The sequence below is a fragment of the Saccostrea echinata genome, unplaced genomic scaffold, assembly GCF_033153115.1.
Source record: "Saccostrea echinata isolate AGI-Se365-2 ecotype Australia unplaced genomic scaffold, CSIRO_AGI_Sech_v1 ptg000016l, whole genome shotgun sequence".
NCBI lineage: Eukaryota > Metazoa > Mollusca > Bivalvia > Ostreida > Ostreidae > Saccostrea > Saccostrea echinata.
The window spans coordinates 13,286,973-13,308,248 of record NW_026889765.1 but is presented as its reverse complement, the minus strand read 5'-3'; the positions used below and the strand labels follow the sequence as shown (position 1 = coordinate 13,308,248).

General features: G+C 33.7%; 1 protein-coding gene across 1 annotated transcript in view; it reads left to right on the top strand.

The window, feature by feature from the left end:
- The window catches only part of LOC133188450 (E3 ubiquitin-protein ligase MIB2-like), a 185,047-nt gene that overhangs the window by 9,865 nt on the left and 153,906 nt on the right, over window positions 1–21,276 (top strand). The window contains exons 2-4 of the mRNA XM_061323886.1: window positions 973–1,186; window positions 7,756–7,927; window positions 14,413–14,519. Of these exons, the coding sequence (XP_061179870.1) occupies window positions 973–1,186; window positions 7,756–7,927; window positions 14,413–14,519 (493 nt within the window). The remainder of the gene's footprint in view (window positions 1–972; window positions 1,187–7,755; window positions 7,928–14,412; window positions 14,520–21,276) is intronic.

The following is a 21,276-nucleotide window of genomic DNA, read 5'->3' as shown; positions in this document are numbered from 1 at the left end:
TCATTTCGAAAATGTACATTCCTGAATTTTTCATGGTATTTTGCATGAAAAATTGTGTGTATGCGTTAACAATCATGATCTTTCATGTAAGTTGTCAACAGTAATGTTGCAGCCATTGTAACTTTGCTTGAAACAAAGGTCATAATGTGTTTATCATTTTGTGACTCCTCATTCTATTTCTTATGCCTGGTCAGAAGTCGAATTTCTTTGGGCTTTTTTTGCCCCCTTTAAAAAGGGGATGAATTGCTTTGCACCTGTTGGCTAGTACTGTAGTGCTAGTGTTGTCTTCTCAATATCTTGAGGACCCTTTGCTTGACAGACATCAAATTTGGTACATTGGTGTTTGAAGAAGATAAAGTAGATGATCCAATTAATTTTGAGGTTCAAAGGTCTAGGGTCAAAATTCTCTAGACATAGGAAGATATTGTCCATTCAATATTTTCCTTTGATTGACTGATTTGAAACTTATTATGTTGATTTCCCTTAAGGATTAGAATTAGAGGTCACAAAGTCAAAGGTCAAACTACATAAAAATATAAAGACCACTCAATATCTTGACAGAATTTAAACTTGGCACACTAGTAGATGACCTCTGGTTTATTTTTAGGTCACAAGGTCAAGTAGTCAAACTACTCTAGATACGTTGGTTTTCCTTAAGAAGTAGATGACCACTATGAATTTTGAGGCCTCAAGTCCAATGGTCAAGGGCAATACTGGACATAAGATATTTAATGCTCAATATTTTGATGAAAAATCTTTGCTTATATATCAAACTTGGTACACTTGTTTTCAATTGATAGTAGATGACTCCTGTTGTTTTCATGGTCAACTCAGTGTCTTGAGAATTTAACCTTTGCTTTCCAGATATCAACATGACTGGTACCCTCTAAAAAGTAAAATACACCTAATGATGGCTACGTGCCACAAGGGGGACATGTATGTTTCTCAAACATTTCTTGTATTAAAATTTAGATAAAGCCAGGAACTCGAGTGGTACGAGGTCCAGATTGGGCATCCAAAAAACAGGATAATGGAGAAGGTTTCCTGGGCACAATAATATTTGTTCCCAAAGTGGGGTCTAGTGACAATCAAGTGACAGTGATTTGGGACTCTGGGCGAGAGTTGCGTTACAGAGCTGGGCATGATGGGAAATACGACCTGCGTGCATATGACACTGCTCCAGCTGGTATGTTAACCTCATTTTAGGTCAGACATAATCTTGTACAGTTCTCTCCCCTATTTGACAATGTAACTTTTATTGTAAAATGCACTTTTGAGATAATTCTTTATTAAAAAAGCTCATTATTTTTACTAGAAAATTATCCTGGCATTACAGGTTTTCGATAGTGTAAAACTTTCAGTCACGCATTAAATCTATGCATCTATGTTTTCTCACCTTAATTATTCACTTATTATTAGTCAACAATACATAAATATATTTGACCTTAATTTGTGTTTGAAATCATAAGAATTCCAGTAGTATTTCAACTTTGTTTGGATCTGCCATAATCATAACCTATTTTTGATAGCAAGTATGGTGTACAGTACATGGTATAAAACATAAAATTAGATAAATATCTGGGGTTTTTTTTCAATCTTAACAACAAATAAATCATAATTAACCATAACATTAAAATTTCTTCAACTTTTTATGAAATTTTATAAAATTGAAAGTTTAAGTCAAGATTCACTGACTAAAAATAAAAATGTCAAACACAATGAGGGCATTTGATTTGTGTGTCTCTTCTGATTACTTTTTCCTTCACACAGTAAGACAGGTGTACCCGGTGTCCACATTGACATTGTCCCCACCTAACAAACTCAATGTAATAGTTAAACTTCAATTGTTCAGGCGCCAGTCTATCACAGACACAACACCTTTCCACATCAGCAAGTGGCTCCTCATCTGACAAATCAAGTGATGGACAAGAAGAAGTATTTGAAACCTTGGATGGACCTGGTGTATCTTTAGAAGGACCTGCATTTTGATTTTCTTCTAATTTTGCAAATCCCCTTTCCTTTTCCTTTTGTTAGCTCACCTGAGCCAAAGGCTCAAGTGAGCTTTTCTGATCAAAATTTGTCCATTGCCTGTCATTGTCGTCATCGTCATTGGCGGTGTCATTGTAAACTTTTCACATTTTCATCTTTTTCTCCAGAAATACTGGGCCAATTTCAACCAAACTTAGCACAGAGTATTCCTGGGGGAATTGATTCAAGTTTGTTCAATTGAAGGGCCATGCCCTCTTCCAAGGGGATATAATTACGAAATAGTGAAAAATTAATGGTGTCATTGAAAAATCTTCTCAAGAACCATTGGGCCAGGAAAAATGAAACTCATGTGGAAGCATTGTCAGGTATCTGCAGGAGGTGTAGATTCAGGTTTGTTTTCAAATCATGACCCGGGGTGGGGGTGGGGGGCACAATGGATAATCAAAGTTTAACAAAGGAATATATAGGAAAAATCTTTAAAAATCTTCTTCTCAAGAACAGCAAAGCTATGAGTGGTCATATTTATATGGAAGCATCCTAGGGTGGGGCCACAGTGGGCGATCAAAGTTTTACATACAAATACATAGGGAAAAATCTTTAAAAATCTTCTTCTCAAGAACAGCAAAGCCATGAGAGATCATATTTATTTAAAAGCATCCTCAGGTAGTGTAGATTCAAGTTTGTTCAAATCATGACCCCTGGGGGTAGGGTAGGACCACAGTGGGCGATCAAAGTTTTACATAGAGATTCATATGGAAAATCTTCAAAAATCTTCTTCTCAAGAACAGCAAAGCCATGATTGGTCATATTTATTTGGAAGCATGCTCAGGTAGTGTAGATTCAAGTTTGTTCAAATCATGACCCCTGGGGCTAGGGTGGGGCCACAGTGGGCGATCAAAGTTTTACATACAAATACATAGGGAAAAATCTTCAGCAAAACCATGAGTGATCATATTTATTTAGAAGCATCCTCAGGTAGTGTAGATTCAAGTTTGTTCAAATCATGACCCATGGGGGTAGGGTAGGACCACAGTGGGCGATCAAAGTTTTACACAGGAATTCATAGGGAAAATCTTCAAAAAATCTTCTTCTCAAGAACAGCAAAGCCATGACAAGTTATATTTATATGGAAGCATCCTCAGGTGATGTAGAATCAAGTTTGTACAATTCATGACCCCCTGGGGTAGGGTAGGGCCACAGTGGGCGATCAAAGTTTTACATAGGAATACATAGGGAAAATCTTTAAAAATCTTCTCAAGAACAGCAAAACCGTGATGTCTCATAATAAAATAAAAGCATCCTCTGCAGGTATTATATCACCATATCTGATCAAATCATGACCCCCCAGGAGTATAGAGGGGCCATTACAGGGGATCATAGTTATACAAAGGAATATAAAGGATAATTCAATAAAAATTTCTCCCCCCCCCCCCCACTTTAATATTTAAACTTTTCAATACTGAACTGATTTCTGCATTTTTCTAGCCAAAGTGCTCAGGTGAGCAATGTGGCCCATGGGCCTCTTGTTTTTTGAGTTTTTTTTTAGAATTTCAAGGCAATATCTAAATATTTCAAATAATAAGAAACTTAAAATAATCAAACTTTGTCGGTTGAGGCATTTTGGGGTCTCAAAATATGTTAACCAAAAAGTAGGTCACCATGAATTACTTTTAAAATCTCATTGCTATATCTGAATATTTAAGATAATAAGGGGCTTTGAATCAAGGAACTTTGTCAGTTGATGCATCTTCAGTTCTCAGAGTGTTGTAACCAAAAGGTTTGTCATGATGGCCTACTTTTGGAATTGTATAAATGGACAGGATACTTAGAGGCTTCAAATAGAAGTAACAGGTTATACAATTTATCAGAAGAGTGATTCAAGGCCCTTGGGCCTCTTGTATTCCTGAATTTTATCAAAAACATTCTGTTCTGTTACAGCTCTCCCTGCAATTATTAAACTAAGACTTCTTCTTAGTTTTTAGCTCTTCTGAGCCAAAGGCTTAAAGAGCTAATGCTATGGCCATTTGTGCAGTGTGCGTAAACTTTTTTGAATATGGGCCAGAACTCAAGAACCCCTTGGCCAATTATTGTCAAATTTGTCACAGGGTATCCTTGGCCCAAGGGCTCCCTTTTATACTAAAAATAGGGTTGTGACCCTTTAACAAGGGGAGATAATTAGGAAAATAGAAACAAAAGTACTGGTTGCTAAAAAATCTTCTTCTCAAGAACCACTGGGCAGATTAGCACCAAACTTACACAAAAGGATGAGGATATGTTGTAGATTAAAAATTGCACGGGGATTTACCCTGGGGCAAAGGGCATGGTCTCAAGGTCACTTCAAAGTTGACCAAAAATTACATTTTATTAAAATGTTAAACGTTGATATTTTGCTCACTATAAGGACTAGGGTCATCAAATCTTGTCAGTTGATGCATCTAAGGACCTCATATCATGTTGACTCAAAAGTAGGTCACGTTGACCTACTTCTTAAATTTTGCGACCATTCTTTTTCAAAATGATTTAGAGGCATATTTTGAACAATTTAAGGCCTATGATCATCAAACTTTGTCAGTTGATGCATCTTGGGTCCTCAAAGTAGGTCAACTAAAAAGTAGGTCACCTTGACCTACTTTTTGAATTTTATGGCTAATCTTTTTAAAAACAATTAAGGTCATTTATTTGAATACCAAGAAGTTTAGAATCATTAAATCTTGTAAGATGATGCATCTTGGGGCCATAAAGCATATTTATTAAAAAGTAGGTCACAGTGACCTACATTTTGAACTTTGCAGGCATTCGATTTCAAAGCGTTTTAGAGGCATAATTTGGACATTTTAAAGCCTATGATCATAAGACTTTGTAAGTTGATGCATCTTGGGTCCTTAAAAAACGTCAACTGAAAAGTAAGTCACCGTGACCTACTTTTGAAAATTTATGGCTTTAATTAAATATTTCAGGTACTAATTGGCTTAGAATCATCAAACTTTGTCGTTGATGCATCTTGGGTCTTTGGAGTAGGTCGACTGAAAAGTAGGTCACCGTGACCTACTTTTGAAAATCTATGGCTTTAATTAAATATTTTAGGTACTAATTGGCTTAGAATCATCAAACTTTATTAGTTGATGCATCTTGGGTCTTCAGAGTAGGTCGACTGAAAAGTATGTCACTGTGACCTACTTTTGAAAATTTATGGCTTTAATTAAATATTTTCAGTACTAATTGGCTTAGAATCATCAAACTTTATTAGTTGATGCATCTTGGGTCTTCGGAGTAGGTCGACTGAAAAGTAGGTCACTGTGACCTACTTTTGAAAATTTATGGCTTTAATAAAATATTGCAAGTTCTTATTGGCTTAGAATCATCAAACTTTGTCAGTTGTTGTATCTTGGATCCTTGGAGTACAACAACTGAAAAGTAAGTCACCATGACCTACTTTTGAAATATTATGGCTGTATTTAATATTTTCAGGTACTATTTGGCTTAGAATCATCAAAATTTGTCAGTTGATGCATCTTGGGTCCTCAGAGTAGGTTGACTGAAAAGAAGGTCACCGTGACCTACTTTTGAAAATTTATGGCTTTAATTAAATATTTTGGGTACTAATTGGCTTAGAATCATCAAACTTTGTCAGTTGATGCATCTTGGGTCCTTGGAGTACAACTGAAAAGTAGGTCACTTTGACCTACTTATAAAATTTTATGGTTATAATTTTAAAAATATTTTAGGTATTAATTGGCTTAGAATCATCAAACTTAGTTGATGGGTCCTCAGAGAATGACAAGTGATAAGTAGGTCACCTAACTAACTCTCAGGTACTAGTTGGCTTAGAATTATCTTGGGTTCTCAGAATGTGAATTGGCATTTCAAGTGTTTATCTAAATATACAGGATACTTAGAGGCTTCAAATAGAAGTGATAGGTTGTATAGTTTATCAGAAGAGCGATTCAAGGCCCTTGGGCCTCTTGTTTTACTTTCTCCACAGCCAAAAGAACTTCTCCACCACACTTGTTAAAAAGCTTCAGCAGTAGAAGTAACTTTTTCAACATTGATAATAGAAGTTGTTGAATTGTTGATAATGTCTACCTTTCCTTTGTATACAAGATACAGTAAAATCCTTCTTTCACTGATTGTTGATGAATCCTGTTTTCTTGAAGGCTGGTCTTAAATTCTGAGGACCAAGGGATATGTCGTAAACTTTGCATACAAGCCTGCAAACATCATACCTTGTCACTGAACAACCGATGCTTTGTCGCATAAATTTATGAGCTTCTTGCTGATACAGAGTCTCAAATGGTCCGAAACAGCCAATGTCCATTGACTGTAAAAGATGAATCGTGTGAGGAGGCAAGACAAAAAGAATGATGTTGTTTTCACGGGCCCACTGGATTAATGAAAGAGATGTATGGCCTCTCTGACCATCATACAAAAGCAAAATTGGCTGTCCAGGGTTCCCAGATTGGACATATTTGGGTAAATGATTCTTGACATAACAATTAAAAATTTCAGCATTTGAATAACCTGTGTCACTCACTGTCCCATCACAGCCAGTGGTGGCTCCATCAGGTAACAAATGTTTACTTGGAAACACCAGAAATGGAGGAATACTGGACCCTACAGCATTTCCATTCCCATTCCCAGTAATTGTTTGGAATCTCTCAGATGTTACAACTTGTGCTGCCATTTTGCCACTACAATGTTTGGAGGCTTTGACCCACCTGTATTTATTCCCTTTTCATCAACTTTAAATATTAGTTGAGGCTTATCCCCCAGTCCATGCCTATTGATGGTTTTCAGCTCTTCAAAGTACCTGCTTATACATTTACATTCCAGAGATGTAGCTTTCACTTGTTGTTCTGACAACCCTGTTGGTTTTACTGCATGAAGCTCAAGCCACCTCCACATAAAGTTATGATACCACTTCATTGTTAAATCTTTCCCCTTTTCCCTAATACAGAGATCTACAGCATAGTCAGAGGCAAGGTTCAACACCTCTGAATGGGTATATCCATGTTCTATCTCAAACATTGTTTTCACATGCTCCACTATGTAAGATTCCTGTTTCTGTGTAAACAGTGGTGGAGGTCCTGATGATTCTACGACAATACTTATTCATCCATCCACCCTATCACTTAGGGTTGTCAGGGGAACTTGAAACCCTTCAGCAGCACCATGAACCCCCTTTTACTGCTTGGAAAGCATTATCCAAGGCCCCTGGACTATAGTTCTTGTAATTTCCCCTTTGGATGGAAAATATCTACAAGGAAACAAACAATAAAGCAACAGAAACAAAATTTTATAACATAGAAAAATCTCTGAAATTTAAAATAAAATGACTATAAAGAGCTTTCAAACTTTCTTTATAAAGCGGAAGTTTGCTTAAAGTGAGGCTTATCTATTTTTAGACCATAACACTGAGTATTTTAACAGATGACAACATAGGGTGATTAGATGCTGTTTTCAGGCTTAAAAAAATAGGGTTTTTAGGGTGGATTTTTTGCATTATGAGAAAAAGACATTATTTGAGTAGATAAAGAGAGAAACGAAATCTTACCTCTCTAAATGGCATAATTTTTTATCTTTTTGGCTTTTATACACTCTTTACGCCTGATGCTAATTTTGAAAGAAACATTCTGAAAAATGACGTCAATTAAAAAATTGTAGCCAATTGAAATTAGGATACTATCAAAAATAGGTGATGGCACAATCTATTGAAACATTTTCTATTGATTTTGGTATATCCAACAATTGTTTATCTCCTTTCACTAGGAATTATACATGATCAAATAACTTGTCATGGTTGTAAGGACACACCCCTGAAAGGTATGCGATGGAAATGTACAAATTGTGATGACTTAAACCTATGTAACCTATGTTATATGGGTGACAAGCATGATACAGGCCATGGATTTGTTCGACTTGAAACAGAAACATCCAGAGGGTAAGTATCAATATTTCATTCATTCAGAATTTCTAAATTTAAAGTTGATCAAAAGTCTAAGACTCAAGTGACTTTTCTGATTTCTGATCTAAATTTGTGCATTGTCAGTCATCTCCATTGATATAAATTTAATTTTCACATTTTCAATTTCTTCTCCAGATCCACTAGAACTGGACCAATTTCATTCAAATTTGGCATAAAGCATCCATGGATGTCTTTAAAATAAAATCTTCCCAAGAACAAATGACCCAGAAAAGATGAAACTTATGTGAAAGTTTTCTGATATACTGTATACAAGGAATTTTGCACCTGTTTTATATTCGCCCCTTTTGCCTTCATTGCAAGTGGATTAATTATACCCCCCGCAAACAAAGTTTAGGGGGGGTATATTGGAATCAGCTTGTCCGTCTATCTGTCTGTCTGTCTGTCTGTCCGTCTGTCTGTAGACGAGATTTTGTCCGGACCATTTCTTGGAAAGTGTTGCAAGGATTTGTCTTAAAATTTGTACACTTATTATTTGCCATATGAAGGTGTGCACCTGGTATTTTCATCATGATTGGATAATTTTTTTGCATTTTACAGGTGTTTTTTTTCATTTTTATTATGTGGTTTTGTCCAGATCTGTTCCCAGAGACTATTGCATGGATTTGTATGAAAATTTGTACACTTATTATTTACCATATGAAGATGTGCATCTGGTATTTTCAAGATTATTTGATAATTTTTCTGCATTTTACAGTTTTTTTTTTTCATTTTTATTGACTTAGTCATTTTGGGTTCATGTCAAAGGTTTGAGACATAGAATCTAGAACTTCTGTACAAAAATGTGAACTACAGCTTAAAACAACTCATTAGAACTAAAACAAAAATCACAAAGTATTAAAAACAGTTTTTACATTACACAGCAGATAGTGTAAATCCATTTGTCCCTTGGGAGTAATGAGTGGACATATTAATTAATGAGTTCAGTGTGGGAAGCTGTTAGGGCATCTCTGATCAAGCAGGTCTTATCTATATCTCCTGGGAATTGGGCAGAAAGAAATAAAGATCTCGGTTGTCTAAGTCTCTTAATTGTAATTTATATCTGTCAAAATACATAGTTACTGGAACCAGCCTTTTATTTTTAAAATGAGTTTGATATAAAGGTATTAAGATTAATTTGATTTTATAATTAATTATGATATTTTTTTTTCAACAATCAATTTGCAGAGTGTCATGTCTCACAAAGATGACAGATAGTTGCAAACTATTTTTTCAATGTAATAAAAAACACTGTAATTATTACCGGGCAGTATTGATGTTTTATTAGGCTGCACCTTAGTTTCATTCAGTAAAAAAAATATGAGTAATTAAATTTTCACTCTAAATGTGTAAGCAAAATGTGAACACCTCTTACATCTAGAAAACATTAGTGATTTGGTACCTTCTCTGAAAAACCCAGTGGGGGGTATTTGTCCCTTTTGGACAGTTCTAGTTTAAAATGGGAAGAATTCAAAGAAGTCAGCATCATTTCTTTAAACCAACTGGGTCTGGGCAAATTTAAAATGGGGGAAATTTGTATGCAAGTATGATAGAGAAAATGTGTTAAAAATTCCTTCTGAAGAAAAGCAAGGTCATGATTGATAAGTGATATTAATCTGTAGGCATCATCTGGAAGTGAGCTAGGAGATAAGTTAATTCAAATTATAGCACCAAACAAAAGGATGGGTATTAAAAGGAGATTAAAGGTTTACATGATAAATGATATCAATATCCAAGCATCCTCAGGTAGTGCATCATTTAAGGACATGACCACATTAGGGGTTCAAAGGTTTACAAGGGAAAATCTTCTAAATAACAGCTGGGCTGTGATACAAACACCCACAATAGATGGCATGCAGATGAAGTTTACTAAAATCATGGGTCTCAGGGGGGAGTGGGACCCCATTAGGGGATCAAACTTTTAAGGTTTATATAGAAAAAAATTGTTTACTTTCAAGAAAGGCATGATCCATAATATTTGTATTAAAATATCTTCAAGAAGTGCAGATTCAGATTTGTTTAGATCATGGTCCCCTTTGGTAAAATGGGGCCAAATTACATGTGAATATTTAGGAAAGGAAAAGAAATTTAATTTTCTAGAGTATCAGGACCCTACTACATAAACATCATATTGAAATGCAAATATTCCAAAGTTGTGTGGAATCAAGGTTTTTTATTAAGTCACTTGAGTCACTCAGGTAACCATTTGCGATCTGTTTTGGTCCGTTGTCATGCTTTGTCAGATGTCTGTTAACATTTGAACATTTTCAGCTTTTTCTCTAGAATTGCTGAACTAAATTCAACAAATTTTGGTATGTAGCCTCTATGAGCAAAGGATGACAAAAATTTTGAATTGCATGGTCCCTGCCCCTTATTGCCAATGGGGTGAAGCCAAAACCCTCAAAATTAATGCAATTTTCAAAAATATTCTTCATAACTCCAGGACATCAAGTACCAGTAGTCAAACTGTCAGCTTGATTGCAATGAGCTTTGAGCCCTCGAACCAAAATTGTGAAATTCATGGCCCCTGGTTCAAGAGTTTAGGTGCTAGGGCAGGACCTCTTTTGATCATATTATGAAAATGCATTAATTTTTTGAAAATCTTCATCTCTGCTCCTGAGTATTAGTAGACAAATTAAGTGGATGGTTATGATGAGCAAGGGTGCCTCTACTTAAATTATGAAATTCATGGCCCCACATTTGGTGTTCTGGTGTAAGGGTGCATGGGGATCTAATGACAATATTGTGAAAATGTATTAATTCTTTTAGAAAATCTTCTTCTCTGCCCCTGAATACTAAGAAGACAAATGAAGTGTATGGTTATTATGAACAAGAGTACCTCTACTGAAATTGTGAATTTTATGGCCCCAGGGATCATGGGTGCTGGTGAGTGTGGGGCTCTGATAATATAAAGAAAATGCATTAATTCTTTAAAAAATCTTCTCAGCTCATGACTATCAGGGTGTATTATACTCAGATGACCATTAAGACTGTTGGGTCTCTTGTTTACAAATTATAGATCCTCGGATTAGGAGGGGCTAAAATTGTATTTTATTTAATGCATGTACCATATTTTGCTGAATATTGTAGGCAATTGTGTAAAATATGCACCTCCTTTTTGGGTCTGAAAGTTGGGGGGATGCAGGTTGGTTGTGTTATATGCAAGAAAAAATTCGACCAAACAGGAATCTTGAATTTTTACATCACAGTTATTTTCAACCCCCCCCCCCCCCCCAAAAGAAATAAAAAAAAAAATCCAGAAATAATTTTTGAAAAATTTACAAAGCACTTTAATATTTCATACCCAGAAGACATGCTTAAGTGAAAAGGATTTTAAGTTGTTTAAATGAAGGACAAAGGTTAATTTCCAAGGGAGATAAAGGGAAAAAAGACAAAAATAGGGTGGGGTCATTAAAAAATCTCAAGAACCAGTGGGCCAGAAAATACAAAGCTTATGTGAAAGCTTCCTAAGGTAGTGTAGATTCTAAATTGTTCAAACATGGTCCCAGGGGTAGGGTAGGGCCATAGTAAGGGATCAAAGTTTTACATTGAACTAGACATTTACATTGAACTATATAGGACTCACTAGGGACCTGAAAAGATGAAACTTTTGTAAAAGCTTACAAAGGTAGGATAGATTAGGAATTTTACAAATCACGTAGGTAGGGTTCGGACAGAATAGGAGATAAAATTTTACTTAGAATTATGTAGGAACAAATCTTTAAAGAACCTCTAGACTAGAAAGAGGAAACTTTGTGAAAGCTTCCTGAGGTAGTATAAATTCTAAGTTATACAAATCAAGGCTCTGGGGGTAGGTTGGGACTGCAATAGGGGATTAAAGATTTGGCATTGAAATACATGTATTTTGGGAAAAAAATCTTTTTCTCAAGAACCAAAGGACCAAAAGGACCAGAAAAGACTTAACTTATATGAAAGCTTTATTAGGTAGTATTAAGAGCCATTCTCTGTAACAACTTGAACTTTTATATAGGAGCTGTGGCACGCATAGTCTCAGAATTTCTCCAAACTCTCTATGATAAAAGTCTTTGATACTGTAAACTCAAATCAGGCAGAAAATGGTTGCTACGTGTCATGGTTACCATGGCAACATGTCCTAAAGTTTGAAAAATGGCATTTTTCAACATGTTCAGAGTCCCACAGTTAAAGTTTGCAGCAAAGCAAACAAGTGGCAATGATTGTTTCTGAAAGTTGAAGGCCTGATGTCTTAAATGCGCGATAAACATGTTTGGTAAATCAACAATTACATTCGTTACTATGGAAACAAAGTATTCAAAAGTAATAATTTTGCCCGTTTAATTTTATAAAATCATACACTTAAGAATAAAAAAAAATATAGGTTGAAATGCAAGCAAATAATAGACAAAAGATCCTTGTAACATATACCAAGGAAGAAATATGATATTTCTTATAGGATGGCAATGGTTGCCATGGTTTTGATACCAAGAAGGGATTTTAAATTTACTCTCTTAGTGTTTAAATCTTATCCTATCTTTTTAAAAAGCATATTTTTATATAACTGATGATCAATTTTTAAAGACGTTCATGTGACCCTAATTTTCACAATTCAAAAAATTCAAATTCAATTCCTTAAATAGTGCATTGCTATGGAAATGAGCCGAAAAATATGCATAAAAATCTGAAAAATATTTTGTTTCCTTGGATACGTACCCTTGTATGTAGATTCCCAAAACTTTTATGATTGATAATTATGAACAACTAACCTGACTTTCAATTTTGACTGCCACCCAATCTCTAACTGGATGCAAAAAGCTGGCACATAGGGTTTCATATTGATATAAAATTAACAAAATCGAACATTTTCCCTTCTTGGTTACCATAGCAACAGCGTTGTATTTTTCAACAAATGTTATCAATATATGATATTCAACTTTAGTTCTTCCAGATAAGTACTATTCAAGGTGAGTCAAATAATATGTTTCTTGAATAAAAAGTAAGTAAATTCCTAAGGCAGCAAAAAAATATCACTTTAAACAACTGGTACATTGTTTCCATGGTTACACTGCAAAGTAACAATTAATCCCAATTTTTCTTATGTTGCCGGTGTTGCAAGGTCCTAAGGATGTAAATGTGCCAGTCATGAATTTTATTGTTTTTCCTGAAGATAGTAGCATTAACCCAATCTTAGCAACATATTTTGCACGGTTACACTGTGTTACCATGGCAACCATGAAAGTTATTTTTAGAATAATATTGCCAATACCTAATTACTTAAAGTCAAATATTTTTATTGTTTTTTCTTAGGTTGCTGATTGAGTTTGATCATTTAACACCTATCATTAGCGAATATTAAGCATTTTTCTGCATTTTTCAGCATCTAAAATGTATTCCAAATGTACCCATGGTTACAACTTACTTAGAGATAAATTCTAAATAGTTTCTTTACAGCATAAGTGGCAACAAGGTTTCAGATTTTTGTGAGAATGGTTTGTTTGTTTTCTTAGTCTTTATCAAAGCTTAATAAAGATTCAAAGTAGCTGAAAATCTCAATTTTTCCAACTTTTCTGGCTGTTACCATGGCAACCAAGACGCATAGCAACGAAATTTTATTTGATATATGTTTCTGGTGTCAAGTTGTAATAATGGGCAAAGTTTCATCAAAATCGGTGACCATGCGTGGCAAAGAAGTTTAAGTGGTTACAGAGAATCGCTATTAATTCTTAATTATCATGATTATACTTCAATCAATCACTTGGATAAAGTCATTATATGATATCTCAATTTATGTTTTACATTGAAATATATAAGAAAAATCTTTATAAATCTTCTCAAGAACCGAAAATTTCGACATTAACACAAATAATTGAAAAAAATTGAATTTGATGTTAGTCCACTAAATTATTGAGGGAAAAAATAAATGGATTTCCTTTACAAAGCATTATATATATATATATTAGTTAGCTCAAATATTACAGTCATTATGACATAATACATTTACTTTATTTTATCATTTAAATTTGCAGTTTTGCAGGTATTTAAAATGAGCATACTACAGTATATCAAAAAAAAGAGAGAATTCATTTTTGTCAAAAATATTTTACAATTTGAATCAATTCATTCAGGTTTTGCACTTATCCTATTGTGAAAATTGTTAACGAGGTCTGTCATGTTTTGTGTTTATCGTATCATATTGTGCATGTGTCCTATCATATCATGTATAATGATGCAGGTACTCTCTAATATACCATGTGATACTGTATCTTATAAGCCGAGACCTTTACCTTAATTATTAAGACTTTTTCAAACAGCAAATAACACAGTGGGGTCTCGTTATTATGGTGATAGTTTTATAAGATGGAATGCTTATTGCGCTGTAAATTCAAAGCACAAAATAATTTCTTAACAAATCTATTAATTTGTGTGGTAAATGTACAAGGTACATATCATGCAAGATATATTGTTCTAAAATGCATTTTTCTTCACAGATCTAATGTTCCCCCAAGGAATCAAAGTAAATCTATAGAAGTCAAAGGTCTGTTTCCTAAAGCAGAGGTAATCAGGGGACCACACTGGAAATGGAAAAACGATGATGGTAATCTCTTCATATGTATCTAGATATTAGTCAATTATATTTTATGGTACAGTATTTTTCTTTGCAAAAATGCACAATTTTGAGTAGGTGATTATAATCTAAAACAAAATTTTGAAAGATTTCCTTTTCAGATCTTGTAGAGCAATTCTTTATAAACATTTTAAGTACATGTATCAAAAACGTATAGAGAGAGAGAGAGAGCCAGCAAGGCAACCAAGTTTGTCTTGGTTAAAGTCAAGCAGGTGCTTAAAAGCTAAGCCCCCCCCCCCCTAAATACATGGTACTAAAAATTTTGTGCACCCTAAGTTTTAGTGCATCTGATAAATACATAAATACAGGAAGGTTACAAGCTCATAAAAATTTCTGTTCCAGATTAGTGCAGAAATGCCTGAATCAGTAGCAGGAATTATTTTACATCATCCTTATAAACCTCAAACAAAAATATTGTAATGACACCGATAAACTTAAAAAATTCAGGCTTGCAAGTGAAAGCTCCCTGGGGTAATAAAAATTCTAAATTGTACAACTATTTTCCTAATCTATGTTGAATATTTAATGTGATTTAAAGCATGTTTCATAAAAATCTGTCTCTAGTTAGGAAAGATATTGGGGACAGTCTGTGACATAGTGTTTATGCAGTTTTCTAAAAATTTAGGGCAAAAACTGAACTATATGAAATGATATTGTGCATTGAACATTTATATTTGCTGTTTTCTTGTCTCAGTTGTAAAATAAATGCATATTGATTTGCATAAGGATTATAACTTGCATAAAATAGGCTTGTTTTTAATACCTTTATCAAAGAAGTGGCTCTTGTTACAGTCTACTTGGGATATATATAGGATTTCTCATGATTTGTGGTTGGATATGCTTTTATCCAATGAGTTTTGTGTTTTTAGCGCCGCCCTGTGAGCCTTTGTGAAGGGATAAAAACACACATTATCCATTAACAGTCTCACTGTAGTCATTAAGATGGTATGGGATACCAGACAAAATTTCTCCTACATATTTATTTGCTTAAATTAGTAGGCTTTGAAATACCCCCACCTTTCAGTATGTAAAATTGTAATTTTCTTATTTTTTTATATATAATTTAATGAAAATAAACAAAAAGGATTTTTTCTTATATAATAAGGATAAAGTTTACTTGTGAAGAGCAAGGATTTGTGTCCATCAAACGCATCCCAAAATTTGTGATTTTAATTTCTAAATAAAAGAAGGCTCTGAACATGCTTTTATTACTAAATAACATTTCTGTGTAAGATGCTTTAACAAAATATGATCATGGTAATTATACAGAACAAGATGTGTTTGTGAAACACTTTGCCCCCGATGGTAACTAGGGATGTCAACGAATATTCGAACATTCGAATATTCATTCGATGAGTTGATATTCGAATATGAATTTAAGATTCGAATATTCAGTGTTTTTTCAGATTTCATAAAAAGAAGTACTGTAATTTTTGGGGTATATGTCAATGGGGTATATAGGTCGAAAGGCTCATTTTCAGCCGTAATTTTTTAAAAATCCTTAGATAGGACGATTCGGAAGATAGGACGAGGCTTTGTTTATCGATTTTCTAGAGATTCTTACGTAGATACTTCGTATCAGAACATGTAAAACTCTTTTAACTTAACCCGTGATATTAACGTATTGAGATAATAAACTGATATTTTTATGAGTACAGCATTTTAATAGTGTTTTATACAAACATAGTTAAAACTTCCTAGAATTGTGATATAACGTATTTTCTCCAACTTGCCTGTTCAGTGCCGCCGTAGTTTGACTCTGTTGTTAAACACATTAAATACGGTTCTATACAACAGCTATAATTAGGGAAATACCCGAAATCAAACAATAATCATTTCCATTTTAGAACATCGTGGACACATTCTTTTATTCCGACATTATTTACCGGGGTACAATATTAACTTCGATGACCGCCATTTTTATATTTCTTGTCCAGGGATTTGCTAAAACACGCAAATGACTATAACAGCGAACAATTGAAATTAATCATATTAACATGCTATAATTTTGCTTGAGATATTGTTGTAAAAAATAAATATAATTGAGAGTACATTCGCAATTTAACAGTCATCAGGAATTTCACAGTTTTGTTTGTTCAATGATGTATAGCACTAATACCCCTGTAACGGCACGTGGATCTGTTAATCATGCCCTGCAGGTATTTAAACCAGCACAGGTGTTAACACCTTTGTGTACACAGCGTATATCCCTTTATCTGTCACACAATTAAAATTCTATTAGAAGCCAATCTTTGTATAATTCAGTGTACCCCTTGGGATATAAAACAAAATAGTTATGACTAGCGGTATACAGTCAAACCTGTATTAAGCAGTCACCTGCGGGAATCATTAAAAGTGACCTTTATAGAGAGGTGACCTTTGAAAAAAGGTTCATCTTTTTTCAAGAGAAAATCTTTTATAATCTATGTAAGTTCTGTGTTTAAAAATACTACATCATAGAATATTAAAGAAAGATGTGTTTTGGACATCAATGGTCTCAGTTAGATTTTTTTAAAAATTTAAATAGTAAGTTCAAGTTAAATTTGATGACTCCAACAAAAAATATATTGAGTCTTATAGAGCATTGCATTATCCTCCCTCCAAACAACAAAAAACTTTCTTTTATTTTTAGATTACATTATCATGTTATGCCATAATAAAATATAATGTATTTTTTCTAAACTGCCTCTAAAAACAAGTTTAGTTAAGGTCTTCCGTCACAACGGAAGACCTTCTACTGATTCTGATGGTTAAGATTATTATTCTTTTTTTTTTTCTTCTCCTTTCTAGACGCCAACTTTGAGACCTCATATCTCGCTCATTTCTCAACGGATTTTGCTCAAATTTTCAGAATTTATAGACGTTACAAAACTCTATTAGAATGCTGTCATACATTTAAAAAGTCCCCTTCCGCTTTGGAATTATTTCCCTTTAAATGAAAATTTAGGGGGTTTCTTTTCCAGACAAAGACTCAGAGACTAAAAAAGCTGGAGCAGAAATACTACTGAATTTGAATAATAGAGGCATTGAAGTTGTGCACATCTATTTTTGTTTTTTGATTTCTGCGTTCAAAATGGCGCTAGATAGGGGTCAAAAATTAGAACGCCTAAAAGCGCGAAAATTTACACATATTTTCCTATGTATCTTTTAAGGACATTGGCAAGGTTCCTGGTTATTGTATAGAATTTTTCAAGAACTTTTGAGTAGGTTTGAATGTACTTAACAGGCTATATTCTGGGTCGTTTTACCTACCAGTCCAACATTCTTTTTTTAGATTTTGTCAAATTAGTGTTTTTACAATTCTTAATGCATTTCCTATGTAAAATGTTGATAAAAGGGACCTACATAATTTTTCACCATAATATTTCTTCAAAACCCATTTATTTCATACAGTTTTTGTATTTTATACATTATTGTATTTTCATTTCCTATGACTTTTAGATATTTTGGGTGAAAATGTATATATAGAAACAAGACATGGATATACCGGCACCGATCATCATTTTTGAGTTGCATCCCTTAAGAGCTAAAATTGGTCAAGAGACTGGTTGATTGTTTATATTATGAAATTGACTGAATTGATTGAAAAACACTGTCATAAAAATATTGGCATGGATTTATTTTTAACTTTTATTCGTTGTTATTAAATGCTGATTCCTTCACACGACCTAAGAACTGTTCTCAGTTGGCATGGTCGACCTACCTTTCAGCATATGTCACATCACATACTGAGCGTAACTAATGACCACCTGTTAGCTCTTTGTCCCTGAATACAACGTACAACAAAGCCATTACTACTTTTCTCTTTTTCTTGCTGTATAGATGATTCTACCCGTTGAAGGAAGTACGCGTGCTTTTGTTTACCTCTATAACATACGCTTTATTGGTTTTCACCGCTTAGAGAATTCTACACGGGAGATCACTCTCAATCACTATTTATAAGTGAAAAAACCCATGTATTAAACCTTTTTTCTCCGGAAAACCCTGACTTGCCAATGTCCTTAAACTAAAAATATTTTGTTAAGACATGTTGAATAAAAGTTATGCACAATTTTAAGGTCTTTCATTTGACACCACCAAAAAGGGGCTGGTCCCTTAAATTAGGGATCTAGGGTCCTTGAAAGTTTTCATTTTATAACTCAAAAACGGTAAATATTTCGATACAGCTGTCGCTTAAAAGTTGTTCTTTAACATATTATTGATCTCATGAACTTGTTATTTTGTTTGAGTCTTGTTTAATAAATGAGCTAGAAGCTTGACCCATATACAGGTAACTAGTTTCATTAGACAAGTGAAGGTGAAATCTTTATGCGCATAACTGAAATAAACATGCTATAAATGATAAACCTATCCAAAATAAATACTAATATTACTTTGAAATAAGTTTTTACGTGTTCTGTGGCTTCATTCCAAGTTATTGAGTCACACATTTTCAATACGTCTCGGGATTTGTTTTTGTTTATAATTACGTAACGGACCATCCTCCGATCACGCGTGACCTAGATCCAGTGAACAGTGGCCATTCACTAAACAGGCATTGCCATTCTAAATCTATTTTGCAAACTCAACGATGCACGGATAATTGTGCTCTTTAGTCATATCAGATCTTTCAAATTATCTCCATCTTATCTATGTTGGTCAAATTGGTGATATACTTGTTAAATTATTGTGGCGGAAATCACAAGAGATCCATTGCGTGTGAACCAACGACCTGCATTCGTTAACAAAACATCTTTTCGTCGTTTAATGTTGAAACATACACTATATTAAATTTTTAAAAAGTTAGCAATAAATAAATCAGTCTTTAACTGCATTTAACCGCATTTCACATACATCCCGGGTTTTGTGTTTGTTTACAATTATGTAACCTTTCCCTCGATAGCATATGGTCGAGGAAGCAGCTATTAGCGCTCAAACACAAAACATTGTTGTTCTATATTCATTTTGCTAACACAATGATTTACAGAAAATTATTTTTTAAATCATATCGGATCATTCAATTAAATCATTTAATCTTATCTTAATTTGATTTAATTTAAATCCAAAACATTTTATTAAGGGCGTATAAAGGTCCCCGATTTCATGAATCCTAATCTTAAAACTGCATACATGTACATGTATTTAATAAATGATTTATTTCTCAATTATGTGTTATTGTGTGTTTAATTTTGGAGATTCATTGCGTGTGGTTAATTCTGCAGATAATTCTAACTTGACACACAAGGTTTTGTAACTCCAGCATATGGCAAGTACGTGTGCTTTTATTAAACACCAAATTTTCCATTAACGCCCACAAAATCTACCTAGCTTAAGATCGATAATAAACCACCCGTAAATCATACAAAAATAAAACAATAGCCTCTGATTTGATTGACAGGGCAGCAACATGTGCTACCTGATAGTCTGAGTTTGCATGCTTAGAAAGCAATTACATGTACCTAATCACGCGTCAAACGCTTTCATGTACCGCTTGAAAAGTCGCTTTGTATACACTTTGGTAAAAAAAAACTTATGTATTGGTTGGTAATTATATTTCAAAAAATAATTGAGAGAAGAGAATTAAACTTTGAGTTCATTATTTTTATTTTCACTGCTGTTTTGTACACTGTACTTGTACACGATGTGTCGTCTAAGATAACTGTACACTTTCTGAAGAAAAAAACTGGCAGCTATTCGATCCCCTTTTTGCCTTCAATGTCTACATGTTTACAGAGAAGAGATCGTAATTTTTCAATGAATATTTCATATTATATGTAATTTGATTTGTATGTACAAGTATCTGAAAGGCTATATTGTGCTGATTTTTTAAAAATACATGTTTTATGGTATACATATTTTTTAGCATACGATAAAATATCGACAACACTATAAGCTTAATTATTTCCAATGTCCAGAACTGTGTAACGTAAATGTCATGCATTTAAAAACTATGTTAACTTTTTATAATTTAATTCCACCTGCACGCGCGGTTCAAAAGAAAAAATGTACAAGGAGTAAATATACATGGACTTGAATATAACAAACATATTAGCACACATCTAATGATGAAAATGAAAATAATTGATAATACACCTTTACAACTTCATTTCAATGATGAGTTATTCTAAAACTTTACTTCAAATGTCAGAAAGGCCAGCACAGCCAAACTACTCTTAATTGTCCCTGTTTTAATTACAATGTCAATCACAATAACTCTTTTCTTTAGATCCCTTCATTTCTTGTTTGTACATAGTTACATGTACATGAAATTCATGCACGGCGCTACACCTGTCAATCAAAATTGTAAACTTCTGGTGCCACTGCTTTATAGATACAGTGCTTTATAGATACAGTGTAATATTTCGAAACAACGTTTTAATTAAAGCTGAAGATGCATGCTGTGAATTTATCAAACCTGCAGTCCTAATTGACGATCCATTCTTACATGTATATTATAATTAATCAGAGAGTCCAGTACTTGTGACAAGTTTTGATTGAGATTTCACTTTCCCTTTAGAATAAAATGATTGATTAAATAGATTATGCATATGAGATGGATACCTGTACTACATATAAATGTATACTTTTCGCTTTGTAACAAGAATCTGTTATTGACAATTAAAAGTGAAGAGTTTAGGTTAAAGACTTTGACAAATGACAAGTTATTCCTTCTTAGTCACTATATAGCTTAAAGCTATACGGTTGTGCCCCCCCCCCCAACCCCCCCAATTATGTTTCATTTTTTAGC